Genomic DNA, 19,014 nt, shown 5'->3' with positions numbered 1-19,014 from the left:
GAAACCTGCAATCATTAACTCTGAACTAACACCAACCATCTCTTCTCCCATTAATCTTCTCCAACTCACAGGTAAACACTCCAGCTTTCCTGCCTTCAGCTGAGTCAAAGAGTTGACAGCAGTGAGCATGCAGGCAACATGAACAAGAAAACAGCAGTAAAAAAGCAGAAAACTGAGATAAAGGACCCTGTTGCCAATAGAAGGGAGATAAAACAGAGACCTCAGAAGACAGCACCTGGCTTGTGCACAATGGTCACTTAGACATTCCACAATATGGGGTAACAAGAAACACCTTCAAAGGGATCATAACATGGGACATTGGGTTTGAAAAGTAATCTTGACAAGGATGCAAATTTCCATGTTATATTGTGTGAAAATGTGAATCGTCTGTGTGTTAGTAAAGCATTAACACATTGGAAGCTGGGGACAGCAGATGGCTTATTTCTCCCTCTAGGTGAGATAATAACATTTATTCATGAAGATCTATTTTCTACTCCCCATGATGGGGAATAAATAGGGAGGTTTTCAGATTACTTAAATCCTCTGTGATTTCTATCTGAACCTATCATCACCACGTCTGAAAATTGCAGACCCTTGTGGAAAAACATGGAGTTTTATTTTCTGTTTATTTGATCTAATAGCAAGAAGCAAATGGATGCCTTAGTTGCTCTATGGGGTCATAATGATCCACGTATTAGAAAATAAGCAAATAGTAATTGTCATAAAATAAGATGTACCAAAGATCCATAGGATTATTTTTTGAGCATCAAGAATAAACCACATATCCTGAAATGTAGTTCACATATGCTTGTTTGTGAGGACACTCACGGGGAGATTCATATGCCATGAGGGCATCCAGTTGTTCTGAGTAGACTCAGAGCTTCTTAAGTGCTATGCTTAACTCAAACTCTTATGCATGGAGGGTTTAAGTCTGAGTCCACACTGAAGTCTCCTCCTATACCTCTGGCACAGTTAGGCATGCCACATGGTTCAGACACAAGAAAACTTGGCTATTGGAAGCATTGTTCCTGACAGTGATTCTGGGGTTGAAGTCCTATTACAGACTGTGTCTCCAGTAGCACATATATGGTCCCAGAGTCTTCCATGATACACTTATAAAATGTTAATTATCAGTGTAAACATGGGAGAATTTGATTAATTGATGTTTTAATATAAATGAAAAATTTGTATTTTGTATGAAATATGCCAAATTTGCTTGGGCGTAACAACCATGACACCACTCTTTGTACCTCACCCATGAACTCTTGATCTAAGGAAATCCCTTCCCCTCCTTGTAGGGTGGATAATACAGCTACTTTCTGTCAATGCTCTAGGAAGTGCTATGACAGGAAGATGTATCTGAGGATGAAGGGAAAGGAGAATCGAGGGAAGAATTATTTTTTAATGGATCAACTACTGCAATGCCAAGGCCAACTGACTTTTATAAAGAAACTCTAGAGAGACTCAGTGAGACACAAACAAATATGACTTTACAAAAACACAGATTTCAGAATGAGTGAGAGAAAAGACCTCATGTCATCTCTGTGCTTAGGGAGTGTGAAGCAAAAACAGAAGAAACCAGGTGTTTTTCTTTCTAGCTCTAAAGACTTAGAGATCCTGGGCTTGGCTTGGGCTGAGCGCCCCCTGCTGGCCCAGAGCTCCTCTGCAGGGAGGTTTGTGTCTGGGCTCATGCTGAAGTCCCCTCACTGTGTGTCTTGCACAGTAATATGTGGCTGTGTCCTCAGTGGTCACAGAGCTCAGCTGAAGGAAGAACTGGTTCTTGGCTGTGTCTCTGGTGATGGAGATGCGGCTCTTGAGGGATGGGTTGTAGTAGGTGCCACCACCATAACCTATGTACCCCATCCACTCCAGCTTCTTCCCTGGGAACTGCCTGATCCAGGTCCACCAGTAACCACTGGTGATGGAGTCACCAGTGACAGAGCAAGTGAGGGACAGCGACTGTGAGGGCTTCACCAGGCCAGGTCCTGACTCCTGAAGCTGGATCTGGGACAGGACACCTGCAGACAGGAAGAGTCAATTCTGTCAATCACATGTTGTCACATCCCCTCATGGACACATGTATGAAATGGTCACACTCACCAGGAAGGGCTGTCACCAGGTACAGAAGACCCAACAGTCTCATCTTCTAGGCTACACCCCCTTTTCTCAGAGGTCAGCCTCCTGTGAGAGAGATGTGAGCTCCCACTGCCCAGGAGGGGATTTAACTTAGAGCTAGAGGATGCATTTGCATGTGGGGAGTCAGGCTTGTCCTTAGAAAAGAGGAGGGTGGATACCACTCCATTTCCTCATTACAACACAGCCATCACTGTGTCTGACTTCCTACAGAGTGAGTCTGGAATAGAGAGCATGGGGACCACAGGGCTCACAGGACACACACACTGGCATGACCCCAGCTCCATTTCCTAGACCAACACTCCCCCAATCTTCTGCTCCTATGTATATTTTTCTTTTTTCCATTCATTTATTTCTTAACATTTTATATATTATTATTCTTTAATTAATTAATTTTATATTCAAATTCCAGTTTCTCCTCCCTCGTCTCCCTTTCCCTCTCCCACTCCCCCACCTCCCATCTGCTCCTTGTAGAGTATAAGTCCTTCCCTAGGAAGCTACTAATTCTGTCCATCATCTCCTTGAGCCTGACCAAGGTGCCTCCCCACCCCCTGGCACCCCTGTGTCTAGGCTGGGCAGGTTCTCTCTCCATGTAGAATGGGCTCCACTAAGTCTGATTGTGCATTAGAGTTAGATCTTGTTCACACCATCAGTGGCCTCATGTATTGTCCCTGCTGCACCACTGTCACCTATATTAAGGGAGTCTTGTTCAGTCTTATGCAGGTTCCCCGTTATTAGACCTGAGTCACTGATCTCTCACTGTCTCAGGTCTGCTGATTCTGTGGACTTCCCCATCATGTTCTTGACCCCTTTGTTCATATCATCCTTCCTCCCTCACTTTGATTGTACCCCAGGAGCTTGGCCCATTGGTTAGTTGTGGATTTCTGCATCTGCTTCTATCTGTTCATGGTAGAGGGTTAAAGTTTCTCTGGGGTTGAGGATTGTAGTCTGTGTATCTTTTGCTTCATTTCTGGTATCCACTTATGATTGAGTACACACTATATTTGTTTTGTGGGAATGGGTTTCCTCACTCAGGCTGTTTTTTTTCAGCTTAGTCCATTTGTCTGCAGATTTTAGGATGTCTTTGTTTCTTACTGCTGAGTAGTTCTCCATTGTGTAAACATATCACAGTTTCTTCATCCATTATTTTGTTAAGGGGCATCTAAGTTATTACCAAGTTCAGGATTTTACAAATAATGCTGCTATGAACGAAATTGCTGCTTCTGTATTTTTTGGTCTCATGTCAACTCCAATCTACTATTCACACTTGGCTTCCTGAGTTCCTGGTTTCTGATTAGGAAGACCACACTGCTCAAGTTTATCTTCCCTTTTCCAGCCAAGTAATGTTTTCCCTTCTTTCCTAGAAAGTTAGCACGCTGTCATGTCATTGTAGCATGGGGTCCATACCTACTTCTGTTATGATAAATCTTTCCACCAAAAGCCACCAAGCCCCCTTTGCCACGTGTGCACTCTTTGCCAGTGGCCTGCCTGAGTTAGGTCCCAAATTAATGCACAGAGACACTTGTATTAGGTACAATGCTGCTTGGCCAATGACTAGGATTCTCATCTGTTAGCTCAGTCTTAATTATCATAAACCTATATATTTTATAGGACTTATCGATGCCTTCCATTGGCGCTCTCCCTTACCATGGGATCACATCGCTGCTGTAGGAGGCAATGGGGAAAAAAGGGATACTTCCTGTTTCTCCTTGCTTAAATGAGTCTCCTTGCTATGTCACTTCCTGCCTGGATCACAACTTCTCTACTACATTCCCCAGAATCCTCTTTGACTCCTAGTCCTATCTAACTTGCTGTCTCATTGGCCACACAGTATTTTATTTATCATCCAGCAAGACAAACACATACACAGAAGCACTTTCCCATCATGCTTCTTCCTCCTTCCTGACTGCAGAATGTAGAGGAAACACATGCTGATGGGAGAAGCTTCTTCCTATACTTCCTCCTCCCTCCTCAACTCCCAAGTCCCCCCGATCCGTATTCACCACCTTGCTGTCTTTTGACAACAAATAGGATTCTAGTGAATAAAACACAATAAAGTAAAATTAGATAAAAATTGACACATTTGAACAGGAGAAAACAAGCAAAAAAACAGAATGACAAGAGCCCAAGAAAAGGCACAAGAAACAGGTGTGGTTGCAGAGACCACCAGATTTATTTACTCAGGAATCCCACAAAAAAGACAAAATGAGAAGCTGTTATATATAGGCAAAGGAACTCTAGGGTAAAATAAGAGATAAATAGATAAATGTATAAAATAGAAATAAAGCCATGTGATATCATGACACAGAGAACCTCCCAAAGGTATTTCATTAGATCCTGATGGCATCTGCTGATGGAAATGCAGCCTATGCTCAGGAATATTTGATATCCTCCACCTGACAAACTTTGAGAAATCTCATTTTTCAATTTAAAGATGTTATGATTGGAGATAGGTTCTAGGTTAGGGATGGGACCACATGCACACCTCCTTGTGCTCTAGAACCCCATCTGCTGTCGACAAATGCATGTCCTGGTTTTCCAATAGAGAAATTCTTTCTACTCTGAGGAAACTGGCTTCATGGTGATTGAGAGAGTCTTTGAACAGGGTTATTTCTGTTATTGTAGCATTACCAGGAGAGTGACACAGATTCGAGGAACTAACAGATCCTGTATCCTTCTAGGGGAGGGTTCTAACTGCCATAGGAGTTGGTCTCCCGGGCCTTGTATGTGGTTAACTGGGAGGAATAAACTCTGAGTAGAATAAGGAAACACCCTTACTGGCCTCTCTGCACTTACTCTCCAGGCTCTGTATGAATAAATTATTTTGGTTTTCCTTTTTGATGCCTCATAGCAAAAATACTTAGCAATGTTGTTGATCATATGGACTTGTTGTCATTTGAAAATCATAATACACAATATCAGACTGTGTACCTCTGTGTTTTCTTTGATAGAGCATGGTCTCCAATTTATTATTTTCACCCCATGCAGGGATTGCTCTGAAATGTTTGTAGACAGTTTTATTCTCTATCAGCAATCCTTTATAGGTCAGGAAGGTTATCTGAAAGACCTTGTTTGACTGTAATGCAGCAGGGTAGACATAAGATGGAATTCTGTGGAGTATGGAAGCTTTGACTCTTCTTGAGAAATCCATTCTCTCCCCACAGAAGTCAGGCCTATGAAACTTGCATTGGTGCAGAAAGTTCACATCTAACAACAACCCAACCTTCATATCAATGTTAGTCTTTCTGCTGAGAGTTCCCAGGGATATACAGATAAGGGAATCCTCTTTACTTTATATCCTGAGGTTGTGGTTTATATCTGAGCAAGAGAGATCATGATAGTGATGAATTTTATACTGCACATAAACCATTGCGAGCACACTGGGCCTTGGAGGAAAAAAAATTTTGTAATTAATATTGTCAGGTCGAAGCCATGCTGTCAATGGCAGAATTATTTTTCCTGATATCCAGCTTATGTAGAGCCAAGGTATTGTGTTCACCTAAATAAAACAGAACAAAAACAAAAAGCCTACATAGAATTGCTTAGATACAGACATATGAAAGCTATAACTGAGTCCAAAATTAAGAGTGGATATAGCAGTTGTCCTCCGTAGTAGAGTTGTGAGAATCCCTGCCTGTCAGGGTTCGATTCCCCAAGGGGGAGACTAGCAGCCTCTTGCTGGGCATTGGAGGCACACACTTTAACCCCAGCACTTGGGAGGCAGAGGCAGAGGATCTCTGAGTTCGAGACCAGCCTGGTGTACAAGAGCAAGTTCCAGGACTTCAAAGCCTCCAAAGCCACAGAGAAACCAATCTTGACAAACAAAAAAATACAAAAGAGAAAGAAAGAAAAAGAAAAAGAAAAAAAGAATGGATATAAGTTGGCCATGACACCTATAAAAATAAAAATCTCTCTTAATCTCTTTCTCCATATCTCTCTCTCTCTCTCTCTCTCTCTCTCTCTCTCTCTCTCTCTCTCTCTCTCTCTGTGTGTGTGTGTGTGTGTGTGTGTGTGTGTGTGTGTGTGTGTTGGTGTGGGGGGTGCAGTTATCATGTGCAATTCACTGTTGTCCAGTCAGTGTCAATCAGTGTGAAAATAAAACTTGTGACAAAGGCAATGAAATTGAGGAAACAGGGGAATGATCAACTGGGCTCCTGATGACATCAATGCCTTTTACATCACCAGTTTCCAATCCTGCTCCTCTGGCCCATGTTATATGAGCAGGAGCCCAGAATGTCTGCAAAGTGATAGATTCTATATGGAGAGGACTTCACAAAATGACATTTGTCTCCATCGTAATCTCTCAAATGATACGAAATTTGATTGCTACCAACAAAAGCAATACAGGATTAGACTTACCTATAAATGATTATATAGAATTTAAATTATGAGGAAACATAAAGAGACACCACAAATCTATGGAGAAAACTTCCACCAAAGTATTTGGTGTGCTGTTAGATACATTACTGAATTTTTTGAAAGGTGTTTTTGTTTGTTCAGCTATTGTTGACTTTTATTTTCCTAGCAAAATTCATATTATAGTGTATACCCAGATATGCCAATAACAATTCTAATATCTTAGATTTAAAGGACACACACACACACACACACACACACACACACACACACACACACCCTCACAATGTATTGTCACAGAGTCTTTTTCTCTGTTTCATTAAAGCAGAAGCATGTCAATGGAGGTGGTCACTGATAAAGATCTCCTCAATGTCTAGTTACTGCAGGACCACAGGGCTTACTCAGTCATCACCACTTCATTCTCAGATGGCATTTGGAAAGCTTGACAAACACCCTATAGGACTGTTAGGAGGACGATGAAAAAGGGGAACCCATATTTATGAATTCTGCGAAAGTCCCCAGGCCAATCTTCTGTGTCCTCTCAGCTTCCTGCTCCTCCAGGGTTTTCTGACACACTCAGGATGTGGTTGTAACACTGTGTCTCTTGCACAGCAATAGACAGCAGAGTCCTCAGATGTCAGACTGCTGAGCTCCATGTAGGCTGTGCTGGAGGATTTGTCTCTAGTCAGTGTGGCCTTGCCCTGGAACTTCTGATTGTACTGAGTATTACCATTATCAGGATCAATTCTTCCAATCTACACCAGGCCCTGCCCAGGCTTCTGCTCAACCCAGTGCATATAACCATCAGTGAAGGTGTAGCCTGAAGTCTTGCAGGATATCTTCACTGAGGCACCAGGCTTCACCAGCTCAGGCCCAGACTGCTGCAGCTGGACCTGGGAGTGGACACCTGGAGAGAAATGCAGAGTGGATGTCACTGTCACCTGAGTACATTCCCCATCCTTAACTCTGGAACTTGGAGCCCTCACCTGTAGCTGCTGTCACCAGGAAGAGGATGATCCAGCTCCATCCCATGGTGAGGACCTGTGTGCTCAGTGACTGTGGAGAGGACACTGATCATGTGTTGTTGGTGGTGTGGACATCCCTGTATTTACCACCATAGTCTCCTGTGATTTGCATATTCATGAGCAGGGCGCTTCTTAGATAAGGACCTGGTCCAGCTGGAGAATGAGGAGGTAGAGGACACCTGGGTCAGGCAGCAGGATGCTGAGGTCCAAATCCTCATCCTGTCTGAAGAAGGAGCCATTCCTGAGACCTGTGCAGACCCTACAGAAACATCAAGGCCTAATCTTTCAATTTACAAATAGAATTGGAACCTGAGATATTTGGTTCTCGAGGTGAAGAGACTGGGTTCCGTTGATACTAATAATTGTGATTGGATATTTCCAAAGCTCCTGAAATTAGCAGAATTTGTGTTCTTCTCTCCTGGAGGAACAATATTTGCTTTGCTTTCCCAGATGTTTGCAGCTCTGTGTTTCCCGTGTGTGTGTGTGTGTGTGTGTGTGTGTGTGTGTGTGTGTGTGTGTGTGAGTGCATTTGTTCTTGTATTCTTTGTTTTTGCCCATGTGTAGGCTGTGTAGTTGAGTGGTAAGGAGATAGTAAAAATCAGGGAGGAATTGGGCAGTGAGATTGTGATCTAAAAATACTATATGAAAAAAATTTCAAATACCAAAAATAAATAAATCTTAATAAAACAAACAAGAAAATAAAATGTGCAATATTTAACAAAAAGTTTTACTGTGTTTGAATACTGGGGACTTCACATACAACCTTCAATAGGTGCTGTTCATGTATAGGCTTCTATAAGAATTCCACAGAGAACATGGAGTCCCCTCCTATCCTCATCTTATTTCTTTCCTGCTGATTTTTGGCTCCACTGTGACCCCTGCTGACCAGTGCAAGTTAGTATGTATTGGTTTGCACTCAACATTCACAGTGTAGCTTGAGCAGTAAGACATTCATGCTACTTCCTTGTTCACAGAGCTCAGCTGCGTGGGAAAGGGGTGCTTGTTTTCCAGAGAACACTGAATGGATGTGACAGAGAATGATTTTACTTGCTTCCTGTATCATTACTAATGTTCCTCTAATGTGGCCGGGGATTTACCTGCTGGCAGTTGGATCCAGCTGAGTCACTGCACTTTGAAAATTAACCATCTTGTCATTGCTTGACTCATCACATTTTGTGAGGCATCATGGAGTTGGTCCAGTCCTGCTACACTGAGAGGAAAATGTCATAGATTTCCAGGTCAGAGTCCTTGGCTCCTGGGACACTGTGTGCCTTCCAGTTCCTGATAAACCCAGGCACTCCTCAGTGAGAGAATCTTTCAGGACACCTTTTTTTTCCTACCTGTTTCCTACTTGATTTCCCGAATCCTGAGAGTGGGATCTTCTTCACTGTCTGTCTCACTGTCTCTGTGTCTGTCCTCATCTCCTGGTCTTGGATCCATCTTCTCTGATTCACAAGGTCCATGGGCATAAATTTTCAAATGTACACCGAGAGCAAAATTTCCCTAAACCTCTTATTTGACCTTTCTCCCTAGTCTATTTGTTGCATCACATTTAAACCAAATGCAGACTGTTCCAGGCTTTCCCTCAAAATATGCATCCTGAAACAGGTTTAAAATGGCTCATCTCCTAGGGTCCAGGCTCACAAATTGCTCCAACTAATGCCCACATGTCTCTAGCCTAGAAGTTTCCTTAGACCCTGATCGGCCTGCACAGGACCAGCATTCCAGCTTCTTCTGCCCCACCCTGTTGTGGGAATTCACCCACCCAATAGTCTTTTAGGTTCCAGCCCCTTCCTGTTGGAGACTCAGGTGCTGCATGCAGACTGAGAGGGGAGCTCTTGTCCTCAACTGTGTTTGCAGATCAGGTCTCAGCTTCCAGATCTCTGGGCAGAAGACCTCACTGGTTCTCTATCTATTTTTTATTCATGAGTAAGTCCCAAATAAATACCTGACTTCCCTTTATCCAGGTTTTCATGGAATCTATTACAGTCAACCATTACACCACCTAACAATGATGCCTCAGTGTGGCAGGAAGTAGTCATAGAGAAGATTACACATAGCTTCTAATCATTTGTTTATTATTAGTAAAAGCCTGAGATGTTAGCTTTCAAACCTGGGACAAATGAATGAGGTGCCAATTAAAAATATCACGGCCGAAAGTGAACACCATATCTCCCTGCCTCCCTCAGTCCCTACCTCTTACAGGGTCCTCCTGGCTGGCATCTCCTTCTACATAACCTAAACATTCCAGCCCTGGGCTGGGCTTCCCTACCTGAGCTGCTCTTCTGTATATAATCCAACTGTTTCAGTTACCTGGTCCTTTTCATCTTTTTTGGGCGTCCTGAGTTCTTCACCTGGGTCCCCTGTCTTCCCTCCCCTTACCACTTCCCCCACTCGTCACATGACCCAGGGTAGTGTCCACTCTGGACTCTCACAGATGTCCAAGCCTCTGGCTATGCTCTCTGACATACCTATAATAAAGTTACTCCTCCACCATACCTGCTGCAAGTCATGCTTTTTTTAAATTTTATTTCTTGTTTTCATTCACTAACATCCTTAACTATGTCACACAGGGTTACAACCTAGGTCTCAGAGGTGAGTTATTTCCATGTAATTCACGTTAAATTGTGTGGTGTATATATTGTAAATTGTGGCAGAAGAGAACTCTGTTGTCTCAGATTTCACAGAACATAAACACAGAGAGTATCCTGAGAAATCAGCAGATGGGGCGACAGCTGTGACCACAAAAACCAGCCCTCAGTCATGTCTACACCTATTCCTGCCCTGTCCCTCCCTCCATCTGTGACCTGCGCCCCCTGCTGGTCCTGTGTCAGGGTTCACAAATACAAAGCAGCCTCATTTTTATTAGCTGACATGCTTTTATGCTCAGGAGGGTTAATGATCAAAGATGACCACTAATACTAATAGTTTTACTTAATTCACAAATAAAACCAAATGTCAAGTTTGCATATACAGGACAAGATCAATCTGTTCTTCATATAAATTATTCCTCAGCCCAACAGATTGAATGACAGACAGCATAAAGCAAAAGAGCACCACCTTTCTCCATTTAACATAGACTCTGGTTCTACCTTGACAACTGTTACCATTCCTATAATGGAAACGGCCTACCTAACCCAATTAATGGTGTTATCAAGGAATATTGCTTATTATAAGAAAGAGATGAATACTTACACATAGGGTGGGTCTTCCTAACTCAATTAACCTACTGTAGAACTACCGTCACAGGAACATCCAGGGACAAAGCTAGTCTAAATACTCCACTAAAAGCATGCCCAAGACTCATTTCCTGGAAATTTAGCAGTCTATATAAACACAGGCCACAAAGTTCAGAAATTGCTTTTAATTGTTGAACAAAGTGATGTGGGAAATGCAAGAATGATCCAAGTGTAAAAATGCATGTGATAAAATTCACATTGCTCAGGTCTGAGCCCAGTATGTACCCTGGGAAGAGGAAGGGAGAGTTTAGATTTCTTAGGATTCTGGGGTACAGGAGGTTGATTCTGCCTTTCTCTTGGTTCCTCCTGAATCTCAAACACTATCCTAGTAAGGAAATCCCATGGATAATCTGCTAACAATCACACAAATAAAGGTCTATGGTTTCCTGATGGGCAAATTTAATCACTTTTATTTCTGGCAGATCACTCACTCTGCATTGTTTCACTTTTGCAATAAAAATACTTAGTGACTTTACAAAAGAGTGAGATATTGATCAAAATGATTAAATATTGAAACAGCTCAGGGCCTGAGTGACTTTAGAGGCAAAACCATTTTGAACTTAGGGATGAAATGGGTCTGTAATTGTCAAAACAGATTAGTAGTGACAAATCTTCTTAGAGATAATCAAAACGGACCAACTCTAGGAAGTCTGAACCATAGAGATCTGCAATGGGAATGAATTCAGAATTACAGCAGAGACATGGGTCATGAAGACAGTCTTGATGATGTCATGGAGGACAATGACAAATGAGCTGATGGAAACTGAAATATTATCTCCTATCTCTGATGACTCTGCACTTGTTCTGAGAAAATGTCTGAACAATGACATTTAGAAAACTCCATAGATTCCTACCTGATTATCATCAGTGCAGGAGGATGGACATTATAAGAGAGGGAAGAGTAGTGCAGTTAAGTAACTGGATGGAAATTGTTGCAAACTCTCCAACCAGGTTGCACATGTACATACAAGAATAAAAAAGAAATTTGTTCTCTCTATCCAAATGTTATAATATATTGAATATCCATAGACACATATCTGATTGGGGTGACTCTTGTATGTTTTATTTAAAATTGCTTCATTGAAAAATATTTCTAGATAATATATTCCCCCTCTGTCACATACTCCAAGACTTCTCCCCTCCCTATCAACACAACTCTAAAGCCTTTATTTCTCTCACTCCTTAAACAAATGAACAAAATACAAGAAAGTATCATCAATCTATGTATCTCATAAACACACACATACTCTCAAGGATACAAAATCAGAAACCAAAATATGTACACATACAAAAATATCAATGAAAAAAAGGAAACTTAAATAAAGTTATATAAGACAAAAGCTGTCCAAAATGTCATTGTTCAAGTTTTCTTTTTGCTAATTCCTGGTCATGGGGCGTAATTAATATAGTCAGTGAAGTGTGATTAATATACCAGGGAGACTAATGGAATTGGGCTAAATTTCTCCTTTGCTAGTGGTTATAAATTGCAGATAGTTTCTTGATTAATAGTGGGAGCTCTTGTCCACTTGTAACACTCAGCCCTGAGAACACTTCTGGCGTGAACTTGTGTAAGCCTTGTGCTTGCTACCACAGTCTCTGTGAGTTCATGTGTGCATAATTCCCACTGTGAGTGCAGGAAACTGTTTCCTTGGAGTCATTTATCACTTCTCACTCTTAGGATCTTTCCACCTCCTTCCCTGAATTGTTTGCACAATCCTGTGGATAAGGTTTGATGAAGACTACCCATTTATAGTGAGTGCCCAAATATACATCACTCTCTACATATTGTCCGTTTCTGTCTAAGTCAGTTTCCACTTATGGAAAAAGAAAATGTTCTCTGCTGATGGCTGACTTAGGCCCTGACTTATGTGCCTATGAGGGCACACGATTAAGAATAATTTTATTGACATGTTCCTTTATGAGAAAATAGCATGTGGTTTCAACTGGGGCTATGGTGTATCTAGACCCAGTTTTTTGGCCTTCTTGGCATTGTCCGACATGGGTTTCATCTCATGGACAGCACATGAAATCCAAACAGAGAATGACCCATTACATCCACAACAATTGCAACAACATTTCTCATGGGATGGTCACCATTATAACTCACAGCATTTGTATCTAGGTTGGTTATTGCCCTTCTCGTTCTCATGGAAAAATATCTTCAATAGCTATGAATGCCAGTCAGTAGAAGAGAAAACATCTAGTTAAATATCAGATCACCTTCCCAGTGTCCACTGTGATACACAAGTGTTGTCCTCAGCATCATGACCTTATCACCAGTTTGTGGAGAGAACCAAGTGACTTGGCAATAGACTGAGATATCTCAGAGGTTCCTTAGCAATCCTTTCACCAGAGTCTCAGTTTCTGAGTGCTTACACAGAAAAGCCCATATCCCCAGTATGGAGTTATTCAATGAAGAATAAATTACAGTAATTTAGAAATTCCTGCTGTGCGAATTTGAGAGAAAGTACAGAGTGAAACAATAGCTTTGAATCACCTGGCTTGAGCACCAGACTTCCTCAATTATTGTATAACCAAACACAGACAGACTCATTTCTAAACATCTTAAAAATGAATGATGGTGTATAACAGGAAGCCCGGGCTCTGAAGTTAGCAGTGAAGAGGAAACCCCAGAGGCTCACAGGAAAGATGTAACTCTCCCCCCGTATTAGGAAGGGAAAGAGATGAGAAGCTTCCTGAAATTTTGTACAGACACCAAATGAGGCTGTGTCTCTGTGGTATTCAATACTCGAGCACAGTAGTATGTGGCAGTGTCTTCAGTGTCCACACTGGTGATCTTGAGGGTTACCCGGTTGTTGGATGTGTCCTTGGAGATTGTGAGGCGGCTCTTCAGGGTTGGGTTGTAGTATTTATCATCATTCCACCAAATGTGTGCCAGCCACTCCAGACCCTTCCCTGAGGGCTGGCGGATCCAGCCCACAACCATACCAGAAGTGCTCAGTGAAAACCCAGAGAAAGAGCAGGTCAGACTGAGAGTCTGGGAAGGCTGCAACAGCCCTGGGCCAGACTCCTTCAGGGTAACCTGGGACAGGACATCTGTGGAGGAAAAAGGAGAAGGTAAGGTTGGCACAGAGTGAATTATGGGAGTTCATAGAGTAGGAATCCATGGCACTCACATGCAGGCACAATCAGCAGCAGGAATGAGGAGGCAAACAGGGCCATGGCTGCACACCAGTGAGTGTCCAGGCCCAGCTTTGGCTTTTCAACCTATGCTTGGGTGGAATCAGGAGAGATTTGCATTCCCTCACCAGGAGCTGACTCTGATGGAGTACATAAATTATGTGTCTCGGGGGAGCCAGTCTGTGATGAGATACACAGGATGTCTCAGGGAAGTTCACTTCTGCTCACCATAGAAAGGAGCCAACATGAGAAGACCCAGGTCCTCAGTAGTCAACACATCTAATGAGAATTGTGTGAATTCAGCAATGGACAGTATGTGTCATTTGCAGGCTGGCAGTTATGCAGTCTGTAATTGTATGGAAGAGAGTTGTATTTAATTGATTTACTGATCTTTCCATCTCCTGCCTCATATATTTGATATTCTATTCATTCAACCTTGGCAGCTTCATGTTTACACTGCCATCTATTTCTGAAATCTTTAAAAGCAGCAGCAACAGAAAACATAACCTGTAGCAGAGACATGGTCAGTTATCTCAATTCTCTCAGATGCTGAGCATCCTGGAGAAAGAGAAGAATGACAGAGAATGATGAAAGTCACAGTTCACAGGGCCGAGGGATTTCCTCACAGGTTCAGTGATGTTAAAGAGCAATGCAGTCTGCTTTTTTTCTTGAGACTATTGATGTTTAAGGCCAACAACTGCCAGCTCCAAGGTCTTGCAGTTTCTTCTGCACACTGGGCTGGGAGAGGAAGACAGGGCTCACAGGAAGTGCTTTCTGGCCTCCTGTGCACCTACTCAAGGTTACCGTTGATTTAGTGCCCACTGACTCCCTGTCGCTTGCTGGCCCCAGGCTGATGGTCAGAGCATCATGATGGCTCCCTTTATCTTGAACAAAGTCCTGTCTCAGAGCCAATCCTTGACTTGGAAATGGGGAAAAAAAAGAATTCAGAATAACATAATTTTCTGATAATTTCAGAATATGCTTTAAATTATTTTTGTTTACTTCTGCTATTAGCATGATAATTACATAAGCAATGGTGATTTCTTGTGCCATGTGAAACAGTTCCTCTACTGAGCATTTAGCTGTTGCTCTTTCCAGATATTGATCTCTCCTGTGTTAGATGTTTCAATATTTCTCATAATGTTAATCATGATACTAAATGATTTCTGGTCTGAGGGGGCACAGATCTGTCACAGTCAGTGACATAGCTTAGAGACTTGGAATTAGATGTTTCTCTCTACATCTCACACAGGACAAGAGAATGGACATTTTTGTCTCTTGTGTCCTCTGTGATTCTATCTCTCTCTGGCATGAACTCACAGCCTCATTCAGAATTCAAATGTGTTTTTTTCTCCATGGGAGATGTATTCACTGTACCATTCATAGGTTTATTAATTTCAATTCAAATCACTTTTCATCATTTAATTCTCTATCTTCATCAAGTTCTAGGTTTGTGTGAAATTCACATGAGCAACTATTTATGTGAGCAGAAACCTGACAATTACAGCCTTCACAAAGCTGGGAAGTCCCTGGCTCTCTACTTCCTAACATAACTTCAGACACAAAGAAATCCATGCATCCCCTGTGCACACCCATGTTCCCAGGTCCCCGTCCTCACTCAACAGTGCTTCTCTAGGATTTATCTGTCCTTGATTATCACTGAGATTGAAATGTGATGTATGAGATAATAGTCTGTGTTTCTTTTCACGTTCAGTCTCTTCCAGATTTATCTACACTGTGACATGGAAACTGCAGGCTACCTGTTGAGAGACAACATGGTATTTCCTGGAAATGCCACACTTGTTCAGACATTCAACCATTGATGGTTTCTGGAGTAGAGTATCATAGACTATAAGGCAAGGACTAGCTGTGCAAAAACTCTTGTAGAAATTCCAAAAATTGGTATTTTATGGAACACCAAAATGAGGCAAATTGATGAACCAAATGCTGACTCTTTTGTTTTGGATCTTCAGACTATTTCTTCAAGTCCACTTACTATGTCCTTTCTCTCTCTCTCTCTCTCTCTCTCTCTCTCTCTCTCTCTCTCTCTCTCTCTCTTTCTCTCTCCCTCCCTCTGTGTGCTGTTTTAAAGTCTTGTGGTTTTATACAGTTGTGTACACAGATGAGTGTGCTTGTGTGTATACACACATACAGAGGCAAGAGTTGGTATTGGCTGTCTTTCCCCTCTCACTTTATAACCCGTCTTTAATATAGGGTTTCTCACTCAACATGAAGTTCATCAATTCAGCACAAATGACCTGTCCCTAAGCTTCAATGACAAATCTGTTTGTCCCCCACTGTTGAAACCATAGTTACCACACTCATTCACATCTTTCAACAACTGAAGGGATCAGTTTAAACAAATTTCCACGATGAACAGAGATGAAAGTCCTGCAGTAATAAACTGAGTTAGCTAAAAGCACAGCTGGGTCACATCTGGATTACAGCGCACAGTCCTCAGTTAGAGGAGAGGAGGGAGGGTTCAGGGAAGGATCCCCGCCTGCTAGGGTTGATGGTAATGATCTCAGCCCCACCTTCCTCTTGGTTTTCATTTATACAAAAATTTATGAGTATTATAAACAAGAATCCGAACAATACTCTGCCTAGAGTAAGAAAGGACGCAGGAAAGTCCAGGAATTCCTTATCATGTGATTTCAGTGACTGTGTTAATGTCCTTTATGTCCTCATAGCTATCGGTTTGCATCTTGTTATGGGAACTGTGCTTCATATTTTTAAAATAGTACAAAGAGAACATGTAATGTTTTGAGGACACTTTATCCCTTCACATCACACGTGGAGACAGAATTTCCAGAAAACAGCAAGAAAAAGGGCAGCCCAGACACCTGATTGGTGCTTCCTCTAAGCCTGACTGCATAATCTCCTGGGATGAACCTGTGTTCAGTGTGTGCTGTGCGCCCCCTGGTGACTGAAAGCGGCCACACAGTGAGGTTTATGTCTGGGTTCACACTGAGATCACTCACTGTGTGTCTAGCACAGTAATAAGTGGCAGTGTCCTCAGACTTCACACTGTTCATTTGCAGGTACAGAGTGTTCTTGGCATTGTCCCTGGAGATGGTGAACCGGCCCTTCACGGATGGTGCATACCTTGTGGTACTGCCACCTTCATTAATATCTCCAACCCACTCCAGGCCCTTGCCGGGAGCCTGGCGGACCCAGCTCATCCAGTAGCTACTGAAGGTGAATCCAGAGGCTGCACAGGAGAGTTTCCGGGACCCCCAGGCTTCACCAGGCCACCCCCAGACTCCACCAGCTTCACTTCACACTGAACACCTGAAAACACACAAAAAATCCTGGTCAAGAAATCATCACACATGTCCATTGTCCCTCAGATTAATGTCCACTCACACAGTCAGCATCTACTGCTCTCCATAAATTACCTTTTAAAAGAGCAACAAGGAAAATGCAGCTCAGCCCCAACTCCATGCTGATCCCTGAGTGAAGTCTTGGGATCCACAGCTGAGCTCCTCTGCTGCTTTTCATGAGGAGAGAGAGGGTCCATTTGCATGTCTTCCTGCTTTATAGCAAGCTCTGTAGTGGAACCTGAAGATGGCAGGTCCTGTGTTATTTGTTAATGTGCTGGAGGAATAAGATCATAATATTAATGTTGGGGAAAGGGTATTAAGTTAGACTGTTTTATAAGCATCTCCCATTATATCTTTTACAAGCAAGAGACTCATTTTGATGTTCATTTCAAATCAATACTCCGTGTCTGAGATTACAAACCAGAGTGACATTGCTCTGCGGTGCTTATTTCTGTAGGAGTTGACACTGCTGTGTGGACCTCAGCCTTGATGAACATAAAACTCCCTGCTGAGCAATAGCTTTGTGTGCAGCTGCTGCCTGAGTTTGGGAACCCTCTTTCTGTATGGAGGTCATGTGACATGCCTGAATTCCAGTGTTCCGCTAATCACATGCATGAGCCTTTTCCAGACACTCTGTGAATTTCTTATGTTTTCCTCTAATTCAGTTTTCCTTTGCTGCACGTTTACCTATTGGTGCCTAGCAATGGGGAGTGACTGAGAAGCTGAACTTCAAGGTGGAGCTGAGCTTTGACTTCTGCTTGTCTGCAGGGGGCCCTGTCAGAGGATCTGCAGGTGGCAAGAGAAGTTCAGGTGTCACCTGACCATGAGCTGAAGCCCTGGTGGGTGAATCTCTGATAGGCAAAACCTGAGACCACAGACTCCAAAATGTCTTTTGCTCCCACTGTGCCTTTACGTGTTTGCTTCTGCCATATTTCTCTGCTACCTGGCATGGTGTAAATGGATGTAGGGAGATCCCCACTGCCTGTAATGTAGTGTGTTTATCTGGTGGAAGCATCCCATTCTACTGGACATTTTTACCTGTGGATTATTATGAAGAAGATTTCTTCTTAAGCTGAACTGTCTAGTTGATAGTAATAAAGTTAGTTTAAATAGATTTTGATGATTAAAAATGAATTCAAGCAAGTGTCACACAGCTAGTGCCTATGAGCTTCACCTCCTTAGCTGCATAGACTGTAGTTCAGGTTAATGATTAGGGAAAACACTTGAGTCCCCACAAGCCAGGCTGTCTCAAATTCTTTCAAATTTAATGTTGAAAGATGCATTCATAGGTTTCTGTAAAAGATATTGGCATCCAGATTAGGAATACCTATATAAGGAGATGCTATGAATTGACCATTTGGTTAAAAGCCTCACCTCTAAGAAGGAAATACTGCCTGGTGCTGGAAACCTAGTCAACTACCCAGGGTTTCTTCTTACATCACAGACCTTGGAGGAAAACATTTAACTGCCACTAACTAGCATTATCTCTAATTACACTCCAACCCTTCATCTTCATACTTCCAAATAATTGTTGTTATCTCCACTGATCAAGGAAACTTGTCTGCAAAATTTGGAGACCATTACAGAAAACCACAGCAGATAAAATGCAGAATTGTTAAGCCCACACCTCACCTCATGCATCTACGGCCCATATCCTGCCTCATAGGTTTAGGAATTGTTGTAGGAGATGGAGTAGAAAGAGTGTGTACTCCTTATGAAGAGTGAATCTTCTCTGAGATTATGTCTCCTATACATATTAGAGAAGATGAGTCGTCCATCAAGTCTACCTGACAAGGC

The 19,014-nt window shown here is 42.4% G+C and overlaps 1 pseudogene and 3 gene segments (V, D, J or C); all 4 read right to left on the bottom strand.

Moving 5' to 3' along the window:
• Nucleotides 1-1,686: 1,686 nt before the first annotated feature.
• On the bottom strand, nt 1,687-2,143 carry LOC118238841 (the record flags this gene model as incomplete). The annotated part of the segment is given in 2 exon segments: nt 1,687-2,018; nt 2,101-2,143. Coding segments are annotated over 2 exon segments (375 nt in total), but the record flags the coding sequence as incomplete, so codon positions are not given.
• Nucleotides 2,144-5,552: 3,409 nt separating this feature from the next.
• Nucleotides 5,553-7,521, bottom strand: LOC118238959 (annotated as a pseudogene).
• A 5,900-nt stretch (nt 7,522-13,421) lies between these two features.
• On the bottom strand, nt 13,422-13,936 carry LOC113836043. The segment is given in 2 exon segments: nt 13,422-13,810; nt 13,891-13,936. Coding segments are annotated over 2 exon segments (435 nt in total).
• A 2,732-nt stretch (nt 13,937-16,668) lies between these two features.
• LOC103161999 lies at nt 16,669-17,338 on the bottom strand. The segment is given in 2 exon segments: nt 16,669-17,185; nt 17,293-17,338. Coding segments are annotated over 2 exon segments (563 nt in total).
• Between the last annotated feature and the right edge of the window lie 1,676 nt (nt 17,339-19,014).

The sequence above is a fragment of the Cricetulus griseus genome, chromosome 5 (assembly GCF_003668045.3).
Source record: "Cricetulus griseus strain 17A/GY chromosome 5, alternate assembly CriGri-PICRH-1.0, whole genome shotgun sequence".
In the NCBI taxonomy this organism is placed as follows: Eukaryota; Metazoa; Chordata; class Mammalia; order Rodentia; family Cricetidae; genus Cricetulus; species Cricetulus griseus.
The sequence above is the reverse complement of the archived record's forward strand: the minus strand, read 5'-3'. Positions and strand labels throughout refer to the sequence as shown.